The sequence below is a fragment of the Scleropages formosus genome, chromosome 16, assembly GCF_900964775.1.
Source record: "Scleropages formosus chromosome 16, fSclFor1.1, whole genome shotgun sequence".
NCBI classification, from domain to species: domain Eukaryota; kingdom Metazoa; phylum Chordata; class Actinopteri; order Osteoglossiformes; family Osteoglossidae; genus Scleropages; species Scleropages formosus.
In genome coordinates, this window is record NC_041821.1 from 5,142,982 (window position 1) to 5,158,648 (window position 15,667).

The following is a 15,667-nucleotide window of genomic DNA, read 5'->3' on the forward strand; positions in this document are numbered from 1 at the left end:
CGAGAAGACAACCACAAATAAGGCAGGAAAACAACTCTACATGATTTTTAAAATTAAAATTGCTCATTACAAACGTTATGTATGACATTAATTCTAGTTCAAACACAAGTATATTATTCATACCAAAAAGTGATTGAATTACTCAAAATGCACTTTGTTCTGTGTTAAATACAACCATGTATCTCACACAACCGTTATTACTCTTAACTCTGTTTTTTCCAGGTTCTCTTCTGGGTCAAGCATCTTTGGGTGCCCCTCAACCTGGCCATCCAGGACACTCTCTTGATGCTCAGCAACAACATCCCCAACAGCAGCAACTGCAGCAACAGCCACAGAATCACCCCCCTTCTCTCCCTGGTTCTTCTCATGCAAGGCTTGTTAACCATGCAAATTCATTTCCAAGTACTTCCCAGTCGGCAAACATAAGTTATCCACAATCTTCTGCTAGCCCTTACCCTGGACATATGCCAAACACTTGCCTGAATGGGTCAGATTCTCCAAACCCTCATCCAGCTGGTTCTATCAACCCCAGCAGCCTTTATCCAGGCTACCAGGGCAGAGGAACTGGGCCTATGGACAGCTTTCACCGGTACGACAGCACGAACCCAAAGCATCCTGACATGTACCGCCTTCAGAGGCCCCAGCTCTACCCTCAGCAGCACTATGGCACTCATCATCGTTACGGAGTCAACCTTCCTCCCCAGTACGGTGATCCGAGTTTACAGATCAATGGCTGCAGCAACGGTAACATGAGACCCAGTGTTCCTTCCATGGGTCCATACCAAACATATGGCCCCAGTAGCGGTCCACAACACATGGAGGCCATCATTCCGCCACCCTCAGGCCACCCGGGTCTGGATTATGGCACGGCGAGCAAAGGCAGCCAATTTGGCGGATACACCAACTCTTATGTTGCCCAGAACAATCAAATGACCTCACCCGGCCAGGACCACCTCCGTATGCAAAATAAGCCAGAGATGAATCTGCATGGTCCAGGCAGCATCGTTCAGTCACTTCCTCTGGCCAGCGATTGCCCAACTTCTACACAGCCAGGGTTTGGGACTCCCGGTGGAAATGTCCCAGGCACCCAGATCAAGCAAGAGCCAGGGGTGTCGACTCCAGATCCCAAGGAGACGGAGGATGTATGGTCAGATAATGAGCATAACTTCCTGGATCCAGAGATTGGCGGTGTGGCAGTGGCCCCCAGCCATGGCTCCATCCTCATTGAGTGCGCCAAGCGTGAGATGCATGCCACCACACCACTCAAGAACCCTGACCGAAACCACCCAACCCGCATCTCACTGGTCTTCTACCAGCACAAGAACATGAATGAGGCCAAGCACGGGCTGGCGCTGTGGGAGGCCAAGATGGCTGAGAAAGCCCGGGAAAAGGAGGAGGACACAGAGAAGCATGGCGCCGACGGCACTCCCAGCAAGAACAAGAAGGTCAAGAGGGAACATTCAGACGGGGCAGAACACGGCGAGCCCCCGTACAAGCGCTTCATCCAGACTCTCATGCAAAAGTCAATGTCGTGCACCACCAACACATACGTCAGCACAGCTCCCTATGCCTTCTCCAAGGTAACAGGCCCTTACAATCGCTTCATCTAAGGCTTCATTCAGGTTTACAGCGAACGAGCGAAGAGACTGAGTTTGTACATCCACGAGGTGCTGGAACACATTAGACCTCAGCACTGTAAGCCGCATGCTGCATAAAAGCGCGTCCTCAAAGGGAGCAGTAGTGTTTGAATCACTAAATATGATCCTACAGAAACCGTTAGACGACTTGCAAAATACTGTAGAATAAATGGAATATGTTCATTTCCATGTCAGGTTTGCCATCTCTTCAGGAACAAGCTTTACTAACAAGTGTGACTACAGCAGTATTTATTTTCTTTTCTGTACTAAATTTCTGGTGCTGCATGTCCTATGCATAGGGACGTATATTACTGGAAACAAAGTTTGGTGGCTTTAATCTTCTAACTAAATAGATATCTTAAGGAAACGTGGTGTAATGTTCGATCGGTATGGATTATCTGACTCTTGGTGCTACAACGGAGTGTCTTTAAATCTTAAAATCTGCCTTCATAAACATCAGTTTGTATGTGACTTTTTAAGGTGAACTAGCAATTATGGGCTATGACATTTTTTACAGTTTATAGGTGGAAATTGGAAGAACGGATCTTGATCTAAAGACTACAGTGGTTTTGTAACTTGTGTTTTAAGCACTTTGTTTGGCTGTTGGAGGTAAAGCGTTTTCCTTAGTACAGTACCTTCAAATCACAAGGTTGAATTTTGATCTTGAAAATGCCAAATGGACAACAGGCATCTGCATTTGGAGCCTGGTCGGCAACAGAAATTGTGAATGGATCGTACGAACACAACGCGGTTATGCTTAGGCTGCAAGGCACGGATTGGATGTCACTGGATGCAACTTTTACACAAACATTTCTTCTGGTGCTTCTGTAACATTTGAAATTCGACAACTTGAGCAGCATGTGTCTTTGTATTCCTTCAGACTACGTTTCGAGCCATTCAAAAGATGCGTTTTCGACGCAGTCGTCTTAAACGAGAAGTTGATCACCAGCGTGTTTGCGCCGCAATTTCTATTTTTACTGTTTCTGTATGTTACATAGCAGAAAATTGGGAGTACTGGAGAAAATGGCTGCCAAAACCTCCCCAGTACTACATTTCCCAGAATGCCGCAGGTTTGGCAGTTATCGTGCAGCTGTATTATATCACGAGAGTGGATCACAGCATGTCTATTGAACAAATCTGACCTCTGGGTTTATATATCTAGTTACACAACTGTTGTATGAACTATATATATATATATATATATATATATAAAAGATATATAAATATCTTTTTTTGCATAACAGGGTTAGCTGTATGTACGTGTGACAATTCTAAAGGGCAGCTGTTTTGCTGTGAGCTCTTTAAATTGTAGTGTAGTTGTACAATACAATTAGAAAGCTTTGTACAGTAAATTAAAACTTCTGAATTTACGCTTTAGATTTTAGTACTGTAAAAAAAAAAAGTAATATTTCTTTTGGTTTCGAGCTCATTTGATTTCATATGGTGCTACTCAACCTGCTCTAATCATGTATAATGTGAGAATCTCTACAAGTGGTGAGAAGGCAAATGAATGATGAACCTATTTGTCATATACCTCAGAACTAGTTTGGCAATAGGATTTGCTACAGGCTTATTGTTGTTTTTTTTTTTTTTTTGGTTTTGTACACCATCACGTTCATGCAAACGCACCGAAAAGAACATGGTCATACGCTCGTTATTGACTTTCTTCACATCTTTTCAAAGTACAGCTAGAACACCACAGTTTTAATTTTCCAGAAGCATCAGGGATACTGCGGCACGCGCGCCCAAATCACCTGTCTTCGCCTGACGAGTTTCCTTCCGATCAGGGATTGCAAAAACCCTCAATTACCTGTAAATATTTCAAAGGAAGAGGAAAAAAAAAACTTTTTATGAAAGAGAAATAACCTGCAGTTTTGTACTTTGTTCCGCAGATTTAGCGCGCAGACTCTAAAGGAGTGAATCTGAACGTATATGCACTGAGTTGACTAAAGGGAAAAGCGTGGCATCGACGTTTTAAACAGCAATTGCGTTTGCTTTTTTTATCAAAAAGAAAAGGCAAGGGCAGTTGTGATAAAAGATGCACACTGCGTGCCTGTGTGTAATTAAAGCAAAATATATATATATATATATATATATATATATATATATATTTATAACCACTAAAAAGCTATATTAAGCATCTACTTCTTGACTAACTATCTTTTAAATCTCTGTGATATTCGATGGGCGTCGGTTACACAGGAGTTCCGAGCACCCCCTCTCGACTTACCTAATACTTTTCTAAAAGCACTTCCAATTTTTTTTTTTTTTCACAAAAGAAATAAATGAACTAAAAGTGAAAATAAAGCATTTTATTTAAAAGAACAAGGCAGACTATTGTAAATGTGTTCTAAGATAAATTATGCCACGTCGTTGTGTATATACCATGTGTTTGCATTGCAGAAGTTTTACGTCGTGGTAATTTCGAATCCTGCACTTGTACATCACTGCGTGTAGCTTGTGTACTTCTCCATTGTTGAACCCCGACACCCGCCTTCAGGTTCCCGGACGTAGAGTCTCCAGGACCGTTCGACGCCGCGACGAAGGCCGCGCGCGGCCACGGCACTTCGTAGTTTACACGACCACATCGCACCTTCGGTAGATCGCGTAGAAAACGTCTGTAAAAGAAATGTTGGTTTTTTTTGTGGAGAAAAATCAGTGTAACTTGTTTTGTGTGTGTGTGTACAGTACGCGGCATCGGTAGGTTGTGATTGAGAAGGGTTTCTGGGATACTACAGGTGATAAGCTTAGCCATACTTGAAGTTGGAGTGATCTGTGCGGAGTCAACTTTACTTGAATGACTTAGAGCTTGACTAATGTGTGGGTGGGCCATAGCAGGAGAGGGCGGGGCATGACTGGAGGGCGGAGCATTGCAGGAGGGGGTGGGGCAAGGGTGCAGGCCTCTTACGTTAAGCTAGCAGTTAATGTACACGCGTGCTGGTATTTAGCGGTTAGACACTAAAAGTTATGAAATTTTCTGTGTTCTTTACTGGTCTTTGTCCTTCCTTTTTTACCGCTTCTATTGTTCTCCTGATGTTTGGTATGCTACAAATGGAATTAAGAACAGATATAAATAATGTAAGTATTGTAATGAATGCAGTTTATTTGAAAGCTGTTTACTATATCATTCCTGATATTGCTGAAATGTGGGTGTTTTTAATAAATTTATATTTATTCACAGCACATTCTGAAGTCCCCTATCTCTTTTGTCTGCGTAGTGGTCAGTGAAAAGGTGAGAGGCAAAATCTTTACTGTAAACACAGGAAATATCCCTGTTCTTTCGACAGCTGAATGAGCACTTGACCATCAACCGTTCACAAAAGCTCTTGAATGTTGACACTTGTGGGGCCGACGCCTACGAGTGAAGGCCTCTCTTGGAACACCTTTGAACTTGGAGGCAGCAGGAGATCGTGCTGGGGTCAAACGACAGTTCGCACGGTCTTTCGTTATTTCTCTTTACTCACAAAATTAAGAGCAAATGCTGTCACGCACTGTACGAGAGATGAATGCATTCTTTCAGAAAAGGAATATTTAGACTTCACAAATCGAATGAGTGCACTTCTACAAAATACAGTTGCACGCAAAGCTCGCGTGCAAAAGCATATCAAACGTGTGAAAGTTATGGAACCCGGAGAAGTAAATCGATTGGTAATTGACAAAACACTCAGTAAATTGTTTGGGGTGTAAACAGAAAATTAATTGATTCTTAAATCTTCTAATATCGTGGTAGTGCTTCCGACACATATCATTCCCGTTCAAGTTATAAAGTTAAACAAAAATCAACAATCTATTCATGAGAATTCCAATGGCTGCAAAACAAAAATATTTCTTTGTATCATCATTAAACCCAACTTCCCCACAACAACCGGAGAAAAATAATTAAAATGCATACAATCAAAATGAGAAAAGGGGGAGGGGGGAACTATTTGCTTTTTAATAGCTAAGAAGTACAACAGCGGTTATGCATTCTATATCAGGTTATACAAAAATGATCTTTTACAGTCCAACTTACAGAACAAGTACTGCAGTAGAATACATTGTTGGTTATAGTACTCTGCTTCAAGCAGCTGAATTTCAAAAACAACAAAAGTCATTGCTTCAGACAACTTGAGACTTGGCCCAGGTTCCACTCAGAAAATGCCACTTGTCCACTGTATGGAAAAAAGGAAAAAAAAAAATAAGGAAAAAATTAGCTGCTGCAGGTGAATTTCTTCAAGATGTCAACTGGTCACTGGTAGCCATTTCTAAAGGGTACAACAGCTGTCCCTGGGGGACTTGAACCTGTCACCTCTCTGGTCCTGAGCACAGCTGTCACAGTGCCTGCACTGGAGCAGCTGTCCAGTAAATACTGAACCAGAAACTTAAAAATGATTTTTTTTTTTTTTTTAAAAAGAAAAAAAAAACACTTACCACACCACTACTTCCAGTATTTCCTGGATGCCCTCCTGAGGTTTTACCACATTTATTACTCATATTTTCACGTGCTTTTCATCAATCGGCACTCTTGCATAATGCCACTTTGACTACATTGTACTTTCTAAATTCTCCTTCAATGCCACCGGTTTCAGCAAATGCAAGTATCTATGACGAACGCGTAAGAAAGAGCGACTCCGCCAAGGAAGACGAGCTGCATTTACATTTATCCGATGCTTTTCTAGAAGCTACTTACAATTACTGATCCATTCGTACAGCTGAGTAATTTCACTGGAACTATTTTTTAGGTTAAGTACCTTGCTCAAGGGCACTACAGCCAGAAGTGAGATTTGAACCTGTGACCACTGGGTCAAAAAGCAGCCGCCCCCTACGCTACCAGCTGACCTGGGACTGGGATCAACGTAAGGTAACAAATAAGAGAAACACTCAAATAAATCAATAAACAGCGTGTACCTTCAGCCGGGGTGGGAGCAGCTTTCCCGCACGGTGGAGCCTGGGACGAACAGAAAGCGCTAGTGAGGAGGGTGGGGAGAGTGCGGGGGCCCCTGCGGCGAATCCCACACCCCAGCGTCACGATAACGAGGTCACCGAACACGAAGCAAGTGTAAAAGCGAACTATTCATCGTCACCGCTGCCTGCGGGGAAACTCACCGATTTCACCACGTCGCTCGCCTCACTCTCATTGCACCTGAAGGGGCTCTCGCTCACTAACACGTTGGTGCTATCAGGAAGGACAAGATTCGTGATTTTTTCATGATTCTCTCCCCCCTACTCATCATCTTAAAATTAGCTGATGGTACCTACCTGAACTGATACAGTAAAAATTATCCATTTATACAGTGGCGTAAATTATTGTTAAGTACTTTACATCTCTCAGTCACATGTATAATTAAGCTGATGAAATGATACAGTTGTATAATATAATGCAAGAACCTCACACTGAATTACTCTGCAAGAAAACAGGGAAAATTGATCAATAATAATATTTACAAGAACAAACAAAAGCCGAAGGCAAGAAGAAAAAAACCGGAGCTGTCAGACTGAGAACTTCTCATTTTCGAAAAGCAAATACCCAGTCAGGATCTCCCATGACACTATTAAAAAAAATAAAAATAAAAGATGCAGACACTCCCTGCTGACTCACCAGTCGATCTCTCCCCCCTGAGCCTGTTTCTTCACCAGCGCCCTCCAGTGCTCATGGGTGGACTTGATGACCTCCACTGCAAAGTCCTGAAAGTGGGCAGCGGTTCGTTACCCACGGCTCCAGTAGGAGCTGCTCTTGGTTAAGGTTTTACCACACCGTTCAACCCACAGCGCGACCACTCAGGTACCTTGTCCTTGAACTGGCCGTCAAACGCAAACCGGTTCTCTGGCTTTCCATCCGGGATCTTGTACTTCCTGAACCAGTCGAAGGTCGCTTCCAAATGTCCAGGTCTTTCCCTTCGCACGTCTTCGATGGCTGCAGTCAGACGATTGGGAGGAAAAAACGGACACAACTGAGCCAATAAATTCATTCGCCATCACAGAAAAATTAATAAGTAATGAATAACTAATAACTCCATTAATATTAATAGTTTTCATAAGTTCTAAGAATTAAAACTTTGCAGTTTCAGACCAGGTAAAACCCACCTTCTGTAGCTTTCATAAAACAGACACAACAAACACAAAAAACAAACACATGCTATCTGTTAGCTCACTGTTTAAAGCCGGCGCATCGGGGTCCTCGACATTGATGGCGATGATCTTCCAGTCCGTCTCCCCCTCATCAATCATTGCCAGAACACCAAGGACCTTCACCTGGATCACCTGTCCAGAAGAGCACACCTGGGGGCAGGTGTCAGGGTCAATGTGAGGCCAGGGACCCCCGAAGGTGGGAACGTGATACTAAATTAGGTACACTCCACCCTGCGGTTCACGTCCAACGTATCCGACCTTGGAGCCGATATCGCACACGTCTATGGGGTCGTTGTCACCGCAGCACTTTGTGTCCTTGTCTGTGTGATTCGGGTCTTCCCAGGTCTGTTATTTAAAACAAAGGTATGTTAACCCAAAAGACCTGGTTTTTCACTCGTCCCAAAGCCTCCTTTCTCCAAGGCTCATCATCCCGACTAGAGAAAGTGACCCACGCTGAAAGGCCATCTAATTATGTTCCCTACATAACCGCAGATCCCACCTCTCACCTGCGGGAGGGCGCCGTAGTTCCAGATGTAGCCTTTATGGGGGAACACGTTGGCGACGTAGCGCAGCTTGCCCTTCTTCACGTCTTGCTTGATCGGGTTCAGCGGTTCTTTGGTCGCGATCTGAAGAGGAGGACACTGGCAAATGTACAAAAACATCCGACGCACCGCAGCACGGTCTCACGCAACTGGATGTAACGATTCGGCCACCGAATCCCCAACACAACAACAAATTATCAATTTTCAGAAGTGCGTTAAGGACAGGAGAGTAAGGGAGACGAGAAAAAAACGGTGCCCTAGCCGCGCGTCCCCCCTACCCCCTGGGGCTATTAAATTTTCCATAACTGGCACAGCTCCAAACTGACATGACCTTTCCCTGATGTCGTTCCTGCAATTCCTGGCAACCATTTACCCAGCATGCGTCATTACACATATGAACGAGAGCATCATTAAACATATGAAATGCAATGAGGATATTTTGAGGAGTTTTATTTAACATTTAATCAAGTTTTCCCCCCCATCATAAGAAAAGGGAATTATTATTAAGTAAGCTGGGCTGCACAGTGAGCGTTGTTACACCAGGGGGTGTGCACTATGGTTACGCTAAGAGTGGAATGGGGGTAAATGGGTGACATTTAAAAAAATAAATGGATTTTTTTTTTTTTTTTTTTTAAAAATTGATGGAAACATGTAATCCTTTGAGGAGCAATACAAGATTTTTCAAAAAACCAATGGGCAGAACACTTACCTCCATCTTGGCGTTTGACCATCGGGGAACTTCCACAACCATGTTGAACAGGACCTGAAAAATTGGAGATTAAATGTTACCGTAAAGCTTGTCAAGATCAGTCAGCAACAACATCTGCAAACAGACATCTGTCTCTCATTTACATCAACACCATCATGGGTACACTGGCCTCACCAAGGACCAGCATCCCCGTAGGAACGCTGTCCAACACCCACCTCACTCTCGTTCCTCTTAATTTTCTTAGATGACGGAACGTCATTCTCCTACGGAGAAAAACAATCACCCAACTGTCAGGAGAAAAATTAGCAGGAACACGGGAGACAGTAGAGATGCCAAACGCTAGAAATTTAAAACGCAGCTCGGGTCATCTCTCCAGGATCGTCAGAGACAAACGACAACCCCTCGTTTGCATCCATCTCAATCGGACGCTCGCGATTTTTCTCAAAGTGATCGTCTGCACCCTGGCTGGAGAACAGGTGGAGATCCATGCTGGCCGCATTAATATTGACAGGACCTCCGCGGAAACACTTAACCTTTCCCTCTGTTCAATTAACATTTCTCCCTTGTCAGATTGAATTATCCATTTCAAAAGGTTTTCTGTCTTCATGGTTGAAGGCACAGAAATCAATGCGAAAAATGTGTGCCTTACATACTTCGGCTGGGCAGCTTCTGTTAAAAAAAAAAAAAAAAGGGGGGGGGGGATAGAGTTTCCTCATGACCCTAAGAGACCAATACTACAATGCGGTTTGAAATTATGTAAATTACATCAAAATCTTAAACATGTAAAATGAATGAATGACTATTAATTACACCCCTGACTACTCCCCTACTCGGTTTACCCAGTACAACTTGGGCTTCACTTATTTTTACACCTGCACTACTTGTGTGTTTCTACTACACACATGGTTTCCTCTAAAGCAACATACGGAATTGGTCATTACACACCTATTACGTCACATGAGACGCATTGATTCTCATTAAACAATCATTTTGTGGTAAAACTAAGGGACAAGAGGGCTTCACATACTTTCAAGCAGCACTGAATTTCACATTTCCTGAAGATGATTATACTAAAACATAAACCACAAATAAAGAGACTTATTTCAACAACACATTAAACAAGTTATCATTAAGTATAAATATGGTCTGCAATTTAGGGAGCTGGAATTCTGTATTTACCTGCTCTCTGCCAGCATACAGTGGTATGTCATGAAAGGGTGAGATGTACTTTCCATCCGATGTTTCTAAAAAGCAAAGTTATTTGTGTTACTGTTCTGCCCCTTAGCGAACACTGATATACGTAAACATTTATATTTATTAATTTCTCAAAAGCGACTTACAGGGTTAAGGAACTTACAATTTTTTACCCATTTATACGGCTAGGTAATTTTACTGGAGCAATTTAGACTAAGTACTTTGCTCAAGGGTACTACAGACGGAGATGTGAATCAAACCTACAACCTTCAGGTCCAAAGGCAGCAGCTGTAACCATTACACTAGCAGCTGTACCACTGGGACCACATCACTAAAGTGCATCTCTTGGTCAAATGAGCACTTATGCAAATATCAAAGGGCACAACGGTTAAGGACATGGACTTGCGACCTGTGGGCTGCTGGTTTGTGACCTTCACCCTGATCCTGCTGTAATGCCATCAATCAAGGCACTTACCCAGAACTGACAGAATAAAAATTACCCAGCTGTATAAATGAGCCAAATATTGTCAGTCGCTTTGAATAAAAGCATCACCTAAGCAGCAAATGAATAATTATAATAATCATGGGAGCTGAGTGATGGCAAAGTGCCTGTGTCATTTCCCTAGCAACCAGGCATAGCAACGGCTTCAACTGGCCTAGAAACATCTCCTGACACACATTTTCTGCGGGAGCAACAACGCAGCACAGGGAAGACGGAATGAAATCGACCGAGTGAACCGTGTACATGGTTGATGTCATTAAATCATTACAGGTGCTCCTCGACTCATGGCGGGGTTCCGTTCCCACCACCTTACGGTCAGTGGACTTCAGGCCAAGTCGCTAATCTCCTCATGCTGCATTACGTGGTACAACTGGTAGCGTAGTGGTGAGCGCTGCTGCCTTGGAATCCAAAGGTTGCAGGTTCGAATCCCACCTCTTGCTGTAGTACCTTGCTCAAGTGCATCTCTTGGTCAAATGATTAAAAAATATATCTTAACATTGTAAATTGCTGAGGAGAAATGCATCATCTAAATAAATGTACATAAATCGTAAGTATACAGTATATGGACTATTAACATGCACAAATACTCTAACGTTGTATGATTGGTTTACGCTAATTTCACACACTGTCAGTGTTAACACACTAAGAGAGCAATAATATTAATACAGAAGAGGATTATATTTCTATACCGCACTTATACTGTCACTTTCATTTCTAAATCTATTGTCTCCTGCCTTTTCAGCATCGCCAAAACCATAACGTTTGTCACTTGCGAGTCGTTTTAGACAAAAAGTAACCAAGCGAATCAAACAAGTTTTGTAAACGGAATGCAGCGTGTTCCAGACTCAAACGTCAGACATTACGACCAAATGTCGGGTCTCGAAACAATACAATAAGGTCGACGAGACGGCCATCTTCAGCGCGTGTTCTCGCGAGTCACGGGACACCTAATTTTTGGAAACTTGTGGGACAAAATTTCACCTACTCATATTTGACCGTTTTGTTTACAAACGCGATGAACGGGGTCAGGTGCGACTGTCCCGCTGGTGCTTCACAGAATACGTGTTTGTACTATGAACACGCGTGAGTAACAACGCCTAAATATGAGCCGTGCCTTTATCTTGCTGACACGGCAGTATAAGGTCACTGTGTAACCATGGCAACCAGGAGAGGAGGCCACACCCCACTGGGACACAATGGCACCATTAAGCAGTCAAATGAAGTCTATGTTGCAATCCAAGTCAGAAATGCCAGCGATACAAAAGTAACAGCAGTAGTTCTGCACTCTGGTAGAGCGTTACTTTATCACCGACAGACACACACACACACACACACACACACACACACACACACACACACACACACGGCCTGCTATACAGCGTTTCACTCACTCTTCAGCCTTTAGTGGTGACCACATATAAATGACAAAACCCCACACACATCTCCAGACCAACAAACTTGCTTTTCAACTCAAAAGTTACAAAAAAAAAAAAAAAACTCTTTCAAATGTTTACAACTTTTGCCTTGTATGATTATAAAAGGTGCTTTTGATAATAAACCAATATTAGGGTACAGACATTTAAAGCGTTAACCAGTCATAATTCCTCCCTTAAAGTGGACTGAATATCAAGAAACCGCATTATGACGTTACTCCATCCCATTATTTTTTATGTGGGGGAAAATCCAATATGTTCCACACACACACACACACACACACACACACACACACACACACACACACACACTGGCTGAAACCACTTGTCCCGAGTGGGGTCACGGCAAACCGGAGCCTAACCCGGCAACAAAAGGCGCAAGGCCGGGGGGGACACCTAGGACGGGACGCTAGTCCATCGCAAGGCACCCCAAGCAGGACTCGAACCCCAGACCCGCCGGAGAGCAGGACCCAGCCAAGCCCGCTGCATCACCGCATCCCCCCAATCTGTTCCAAGTTTATCCCAAATTCCGCACCACGATGAGCCTAAATGGCACCTTGTGTCATAAGGGAAGAGAAACGAACTTAAAATGTTACAGCTTTGCGATTCCCAGTTTGTTCCAGGAAATTATTTTTTTTTAAATTCTATTGATCCCTTCACCTCCACGAAAGTGTGCGAGTGGCACACGGCTGCAGCAGCAAACGCAGGCCTGTGCATAAAAACGTTCCTCGCCGTTCGACATCTGAGCTTTTCAAGTCTACATCTGGAAAAGAGGTGAGAAAAATGTATATTTTACAATAACTTTTTCCTTTAAATTAGAAATGAATATAGAAATTGAAGACTTGTTACTTAATATTTTTTTTCCCCACTTTCCCACTAAAGCCACTGATGACACGTTTACATTTATTCCTTCATCTTACACTGTTTACACCATGTACATCTGTTTACACCACATACACCTATTTACCCATTACAGCTGGGTAATTTTACTGGAGCAATTGATGGTAAGTACCTAGATCGATAGTGCTACAGCAGGAGGTGGGATTCAAACCTGCAACTTCCATGTCTAAAAAATGCTAACCGCTATGCCAAATGCCACCCCCATAATGACTGGGTTCGGACCCCCACGGGGGACGCATTGTGTCTATCAGGAAACTGCAAGTTATTTGTGGCATTAAAAAAATCAAATAATTTCATAAAGTGTGTGTGTGTGTGTGTCAAAGACTACCTGGCGTAGTGGTCAGAGCCAAAGGTTGCAGGTTCAAATCCCACCTTCAGTTACAGTACCCTTAAGAAGGGCACCTAGAAAGTGCCTTTGGGAAAAGCATTAGCTAAATGATTTAATGTAAATTTATTACAGCATTAATTCACATTTATGTGATGCTTTTCTCCAAATCAAGAGCAGAATGTACTGTAATATTAATCCTACTTTTATATATTTAATACTATTTATTGGACAGCTGGCGGCGTAGTGCTTAGAGCTTGGACCCAAAGGCTGCAGGTTCGGATCCCACCTCCAGCTGCAGTATCCTTGACCAAGGTACTTACCCTTAAATGGCTCCAGTAAAAATTACCCAGCTGTGTAAATGGATAAACAAACAAACACAAAGTCGCTTTGGAGAAAAGCATCACGGCTAAATGCATAAATGTAAATTAAGAAAAATAGAGCGCGCCGCATCTCGGAATCTCTCTCGCAGCCACAACGTGGACCGATACGTTGTACCGTTAACCTCCGACTGCGGAAAACCAGATGTCCTACCCAACCCGAGACCAAGATGGGCAGTTATTAATGTCGCCGGCAATGAAATTACCTCACCCTTTACACAGCCAGCGACTTTTTTACTGCGTACTGTGTTTAGCACGTCCATTCAGGGTAAGGCATGCCAAGCCAAGGCAGCGCTCCAACCGCTGCGCCCCCTGCTGTCCGCAGCATTTACAGCACAGGGCTGCATTGAGATGGTGCGTTTGTCCCGAGTTCCGTCCACAGCTAATGAACACACATATCCCTAATGGAGATTTGCCGCAGTACGGTAAAACCATGGTAACTACATCTGGGGTCCCTTCTCGGCAGCAACCACGGCGATGATGAGGTGGAAAGACAGTGACAGTGTCACCGTGCCGCGCCTCTCACAAGCAAGTAATTGATCCGTAACCAGACACGAACATATTTATTAATTTCACTGTGACAAGAAAAGCTTCGAAACCTGGTAACTTTTGCAGTAAAAAAACGGACCGGACGCTGTCTGAGCACAGAACCCCATCACTCGCTCCCGCCCCCCAAGTCCTTTCGCTCAGACACGCGCCGTCGTACGTCGGGGAGTCGCGCGGGCGGGCGCGCGCGCTCACTCCTTCGCCGGGGCGGCGCGCGGACCTACTTACTGAAATAAATCCTGTAGTCGGCCGAATTGCGGCAGCCCCTCTCCTCCGTCGCGTAGCGCGCCATCTTCCCGGGAGCAGCGCGCGACCCCCCGCACGCGAACGCAGCCCTCGGAGCGGGTTGGCCGCCCGCACGCAGCGCGAACAGCCACCGGCAGGAGCTCCACGGCACGCGCATGCTGCGGGGCCACCGTCGCCCTTCAACCCCGGTTGCTGTAGTCCGCGCGCGGGGCGGCCGCTTCCTTCCGCGTGGCTGCGGGGTGCGATGTCGCCGCGCCCTCTGGCGGTCGGCGGCGCGGCGCGGCTCCGCTTCCCTACTTGCACACCTCCCCTCCCCGCGCGCAGAACATGGTCGACCCGCGCGGCCGAAAAGTGGCAGAAAATGGCTGACGGGGCGCGCGGCAGCTGAAGGGGTGACGCGCGGGACTAAGAGAGCTAAAACGCTGAGCTGCGTAAAAACGCTCTCCTGCGCTGACTCCTCTTAAATTATTTGTCAGTTATTAAATATTCCAAGTGATTTAATTAGAAGAGGCTCCCTGTAGCGTACGGTGGCGGGTGTGGCACTCGGCCGCCCCTCAGTCTTCATCCCCCACAAGCGCCTCAGCGAACACATCTTTCTGACGGGACGGGACTCTCATTAAACAGAAATGACTGGAAAACAAATAATGCATGATGTGGCAAAACATCTTCCTGCATTTAGTAGAGTCACCGCACATCAACCGCTTCTTCCAGCGACCAGGATGCTTCAAACTTGGGGAATCGTGTCATTAAACATCACTCCGCTTGACCTATAACAGTCGATAGTTATACATCCCTTCAAGACGCATTCTTATAAAAGTATAGAACATTGAGAAAAAGCAAAATACAGTATGAAGGTTTAAACGGGGACGGCTGGTACTGTAGTAGTTAGAACTGCTGCTTTCGGACCCAGAGGTCACGGGTTCAAATCCCACCTCCAGCTATAAAACCGTTGAGCAAGGTGCTTACCCTAAATTACTCTGGTAAAATTACCCGGCCGTATAAACGGTAAATGACTAAGTAGCTTTGCGGAAAAGCATAAGGTGCGTGAATAAACGTGCCCGAAGTAAAAGACGAGCGCGTACGTGAACGGAGTTGCGCCGAACCGTGTTTTCCGGGGCAGCAGGTGGTGCGTGGGTTACCTGAAT

The 15,667-nt window shown here is 44.5% G+C and overlaps 2 protein-coding genes across 2 annotated transcripts in view; one reads left to right on the top strand and one right to left on the bottom strand.

Moving 5' to 3' along the window:
* tet2 (tet methylcytosine dioxygenase 2) overlaps positions 1–3,695 on the top strand; it is a 36,809-nt gene extending 33,114 nt beyond the window's left edge. The window contains exon 10 of the mRNA XM_018735890.2: positions 223–3,695. Coding sequence (XP_018591406.1) covers positions 223–1,610 — 1,388 coding nt within the window. The 3' untranslated portion in view covers positions 1,611–3,695. The remainder of the gene's footprint in view (positions 1–222) is intronic.
* A 70-nt stretch (positions 3,696–3,765) lies between these two features.
* Positions 3,766–14,788, bottom strand: ppa2 (inorganic pyrophosphatase 2). The gene is made up of 12 exons (XM_029259246.1): positions 14,505–14,788; positions 10,176–10,240; positions 9,212–9,259; positions 8,997–9,050; positions 8,252–8,371; positions 8,004–8,090; positions 7,769–7,895; positions 7,403–7,530; positions 7,216–7,301; positions 6,723–6,792; positions 6,525–6,564; positions 3,766–5,788 (listed from the first exon to the last, which is right to left on the bottom strand). Exons 1-12 carry the CDS (start codon positions 14,677–14,679, stop codon positions 5,736–5,738), a joined length of 1,053 nt encoding a protein of 350 aa, XP_029115079.1. The 5' UTR covers positions 14,680–14,788; the 3' UTR covers positions 3,766–5,735.
* Between the last annotated feature and the right edge of the window lie 879 nt (positions 14,789–15,667).

What these genes read in the sequence shown, in the direction of transcription:
- ppa2 (XM_029259246.1), bottom strand. Translation starts at nt 14,679, where the DNA reads ATGCGCGTGCCGTGGAGCTCCTGCCGGTGGCTGTTCGCGCTGCGTGCG. An exon ending in TGTATGCTGGCAGAGAGCAG is followed by an intron (nt 9,260 to 10,175) that starts GTAAATACAGAA and finishes TTTTCTCCGTAG; the next exon opens with GAGAATGACGTTCCGTCATC. An exon ending in CAGGGGGGAGAGATCGACTG is followed by an intron (nt 6,793 to 7,215) that starts GTGAGTCAGCAG and finishes CCTTCCTGATAG; the next exon opens with CACCAACGTGTTAGTGAGCG.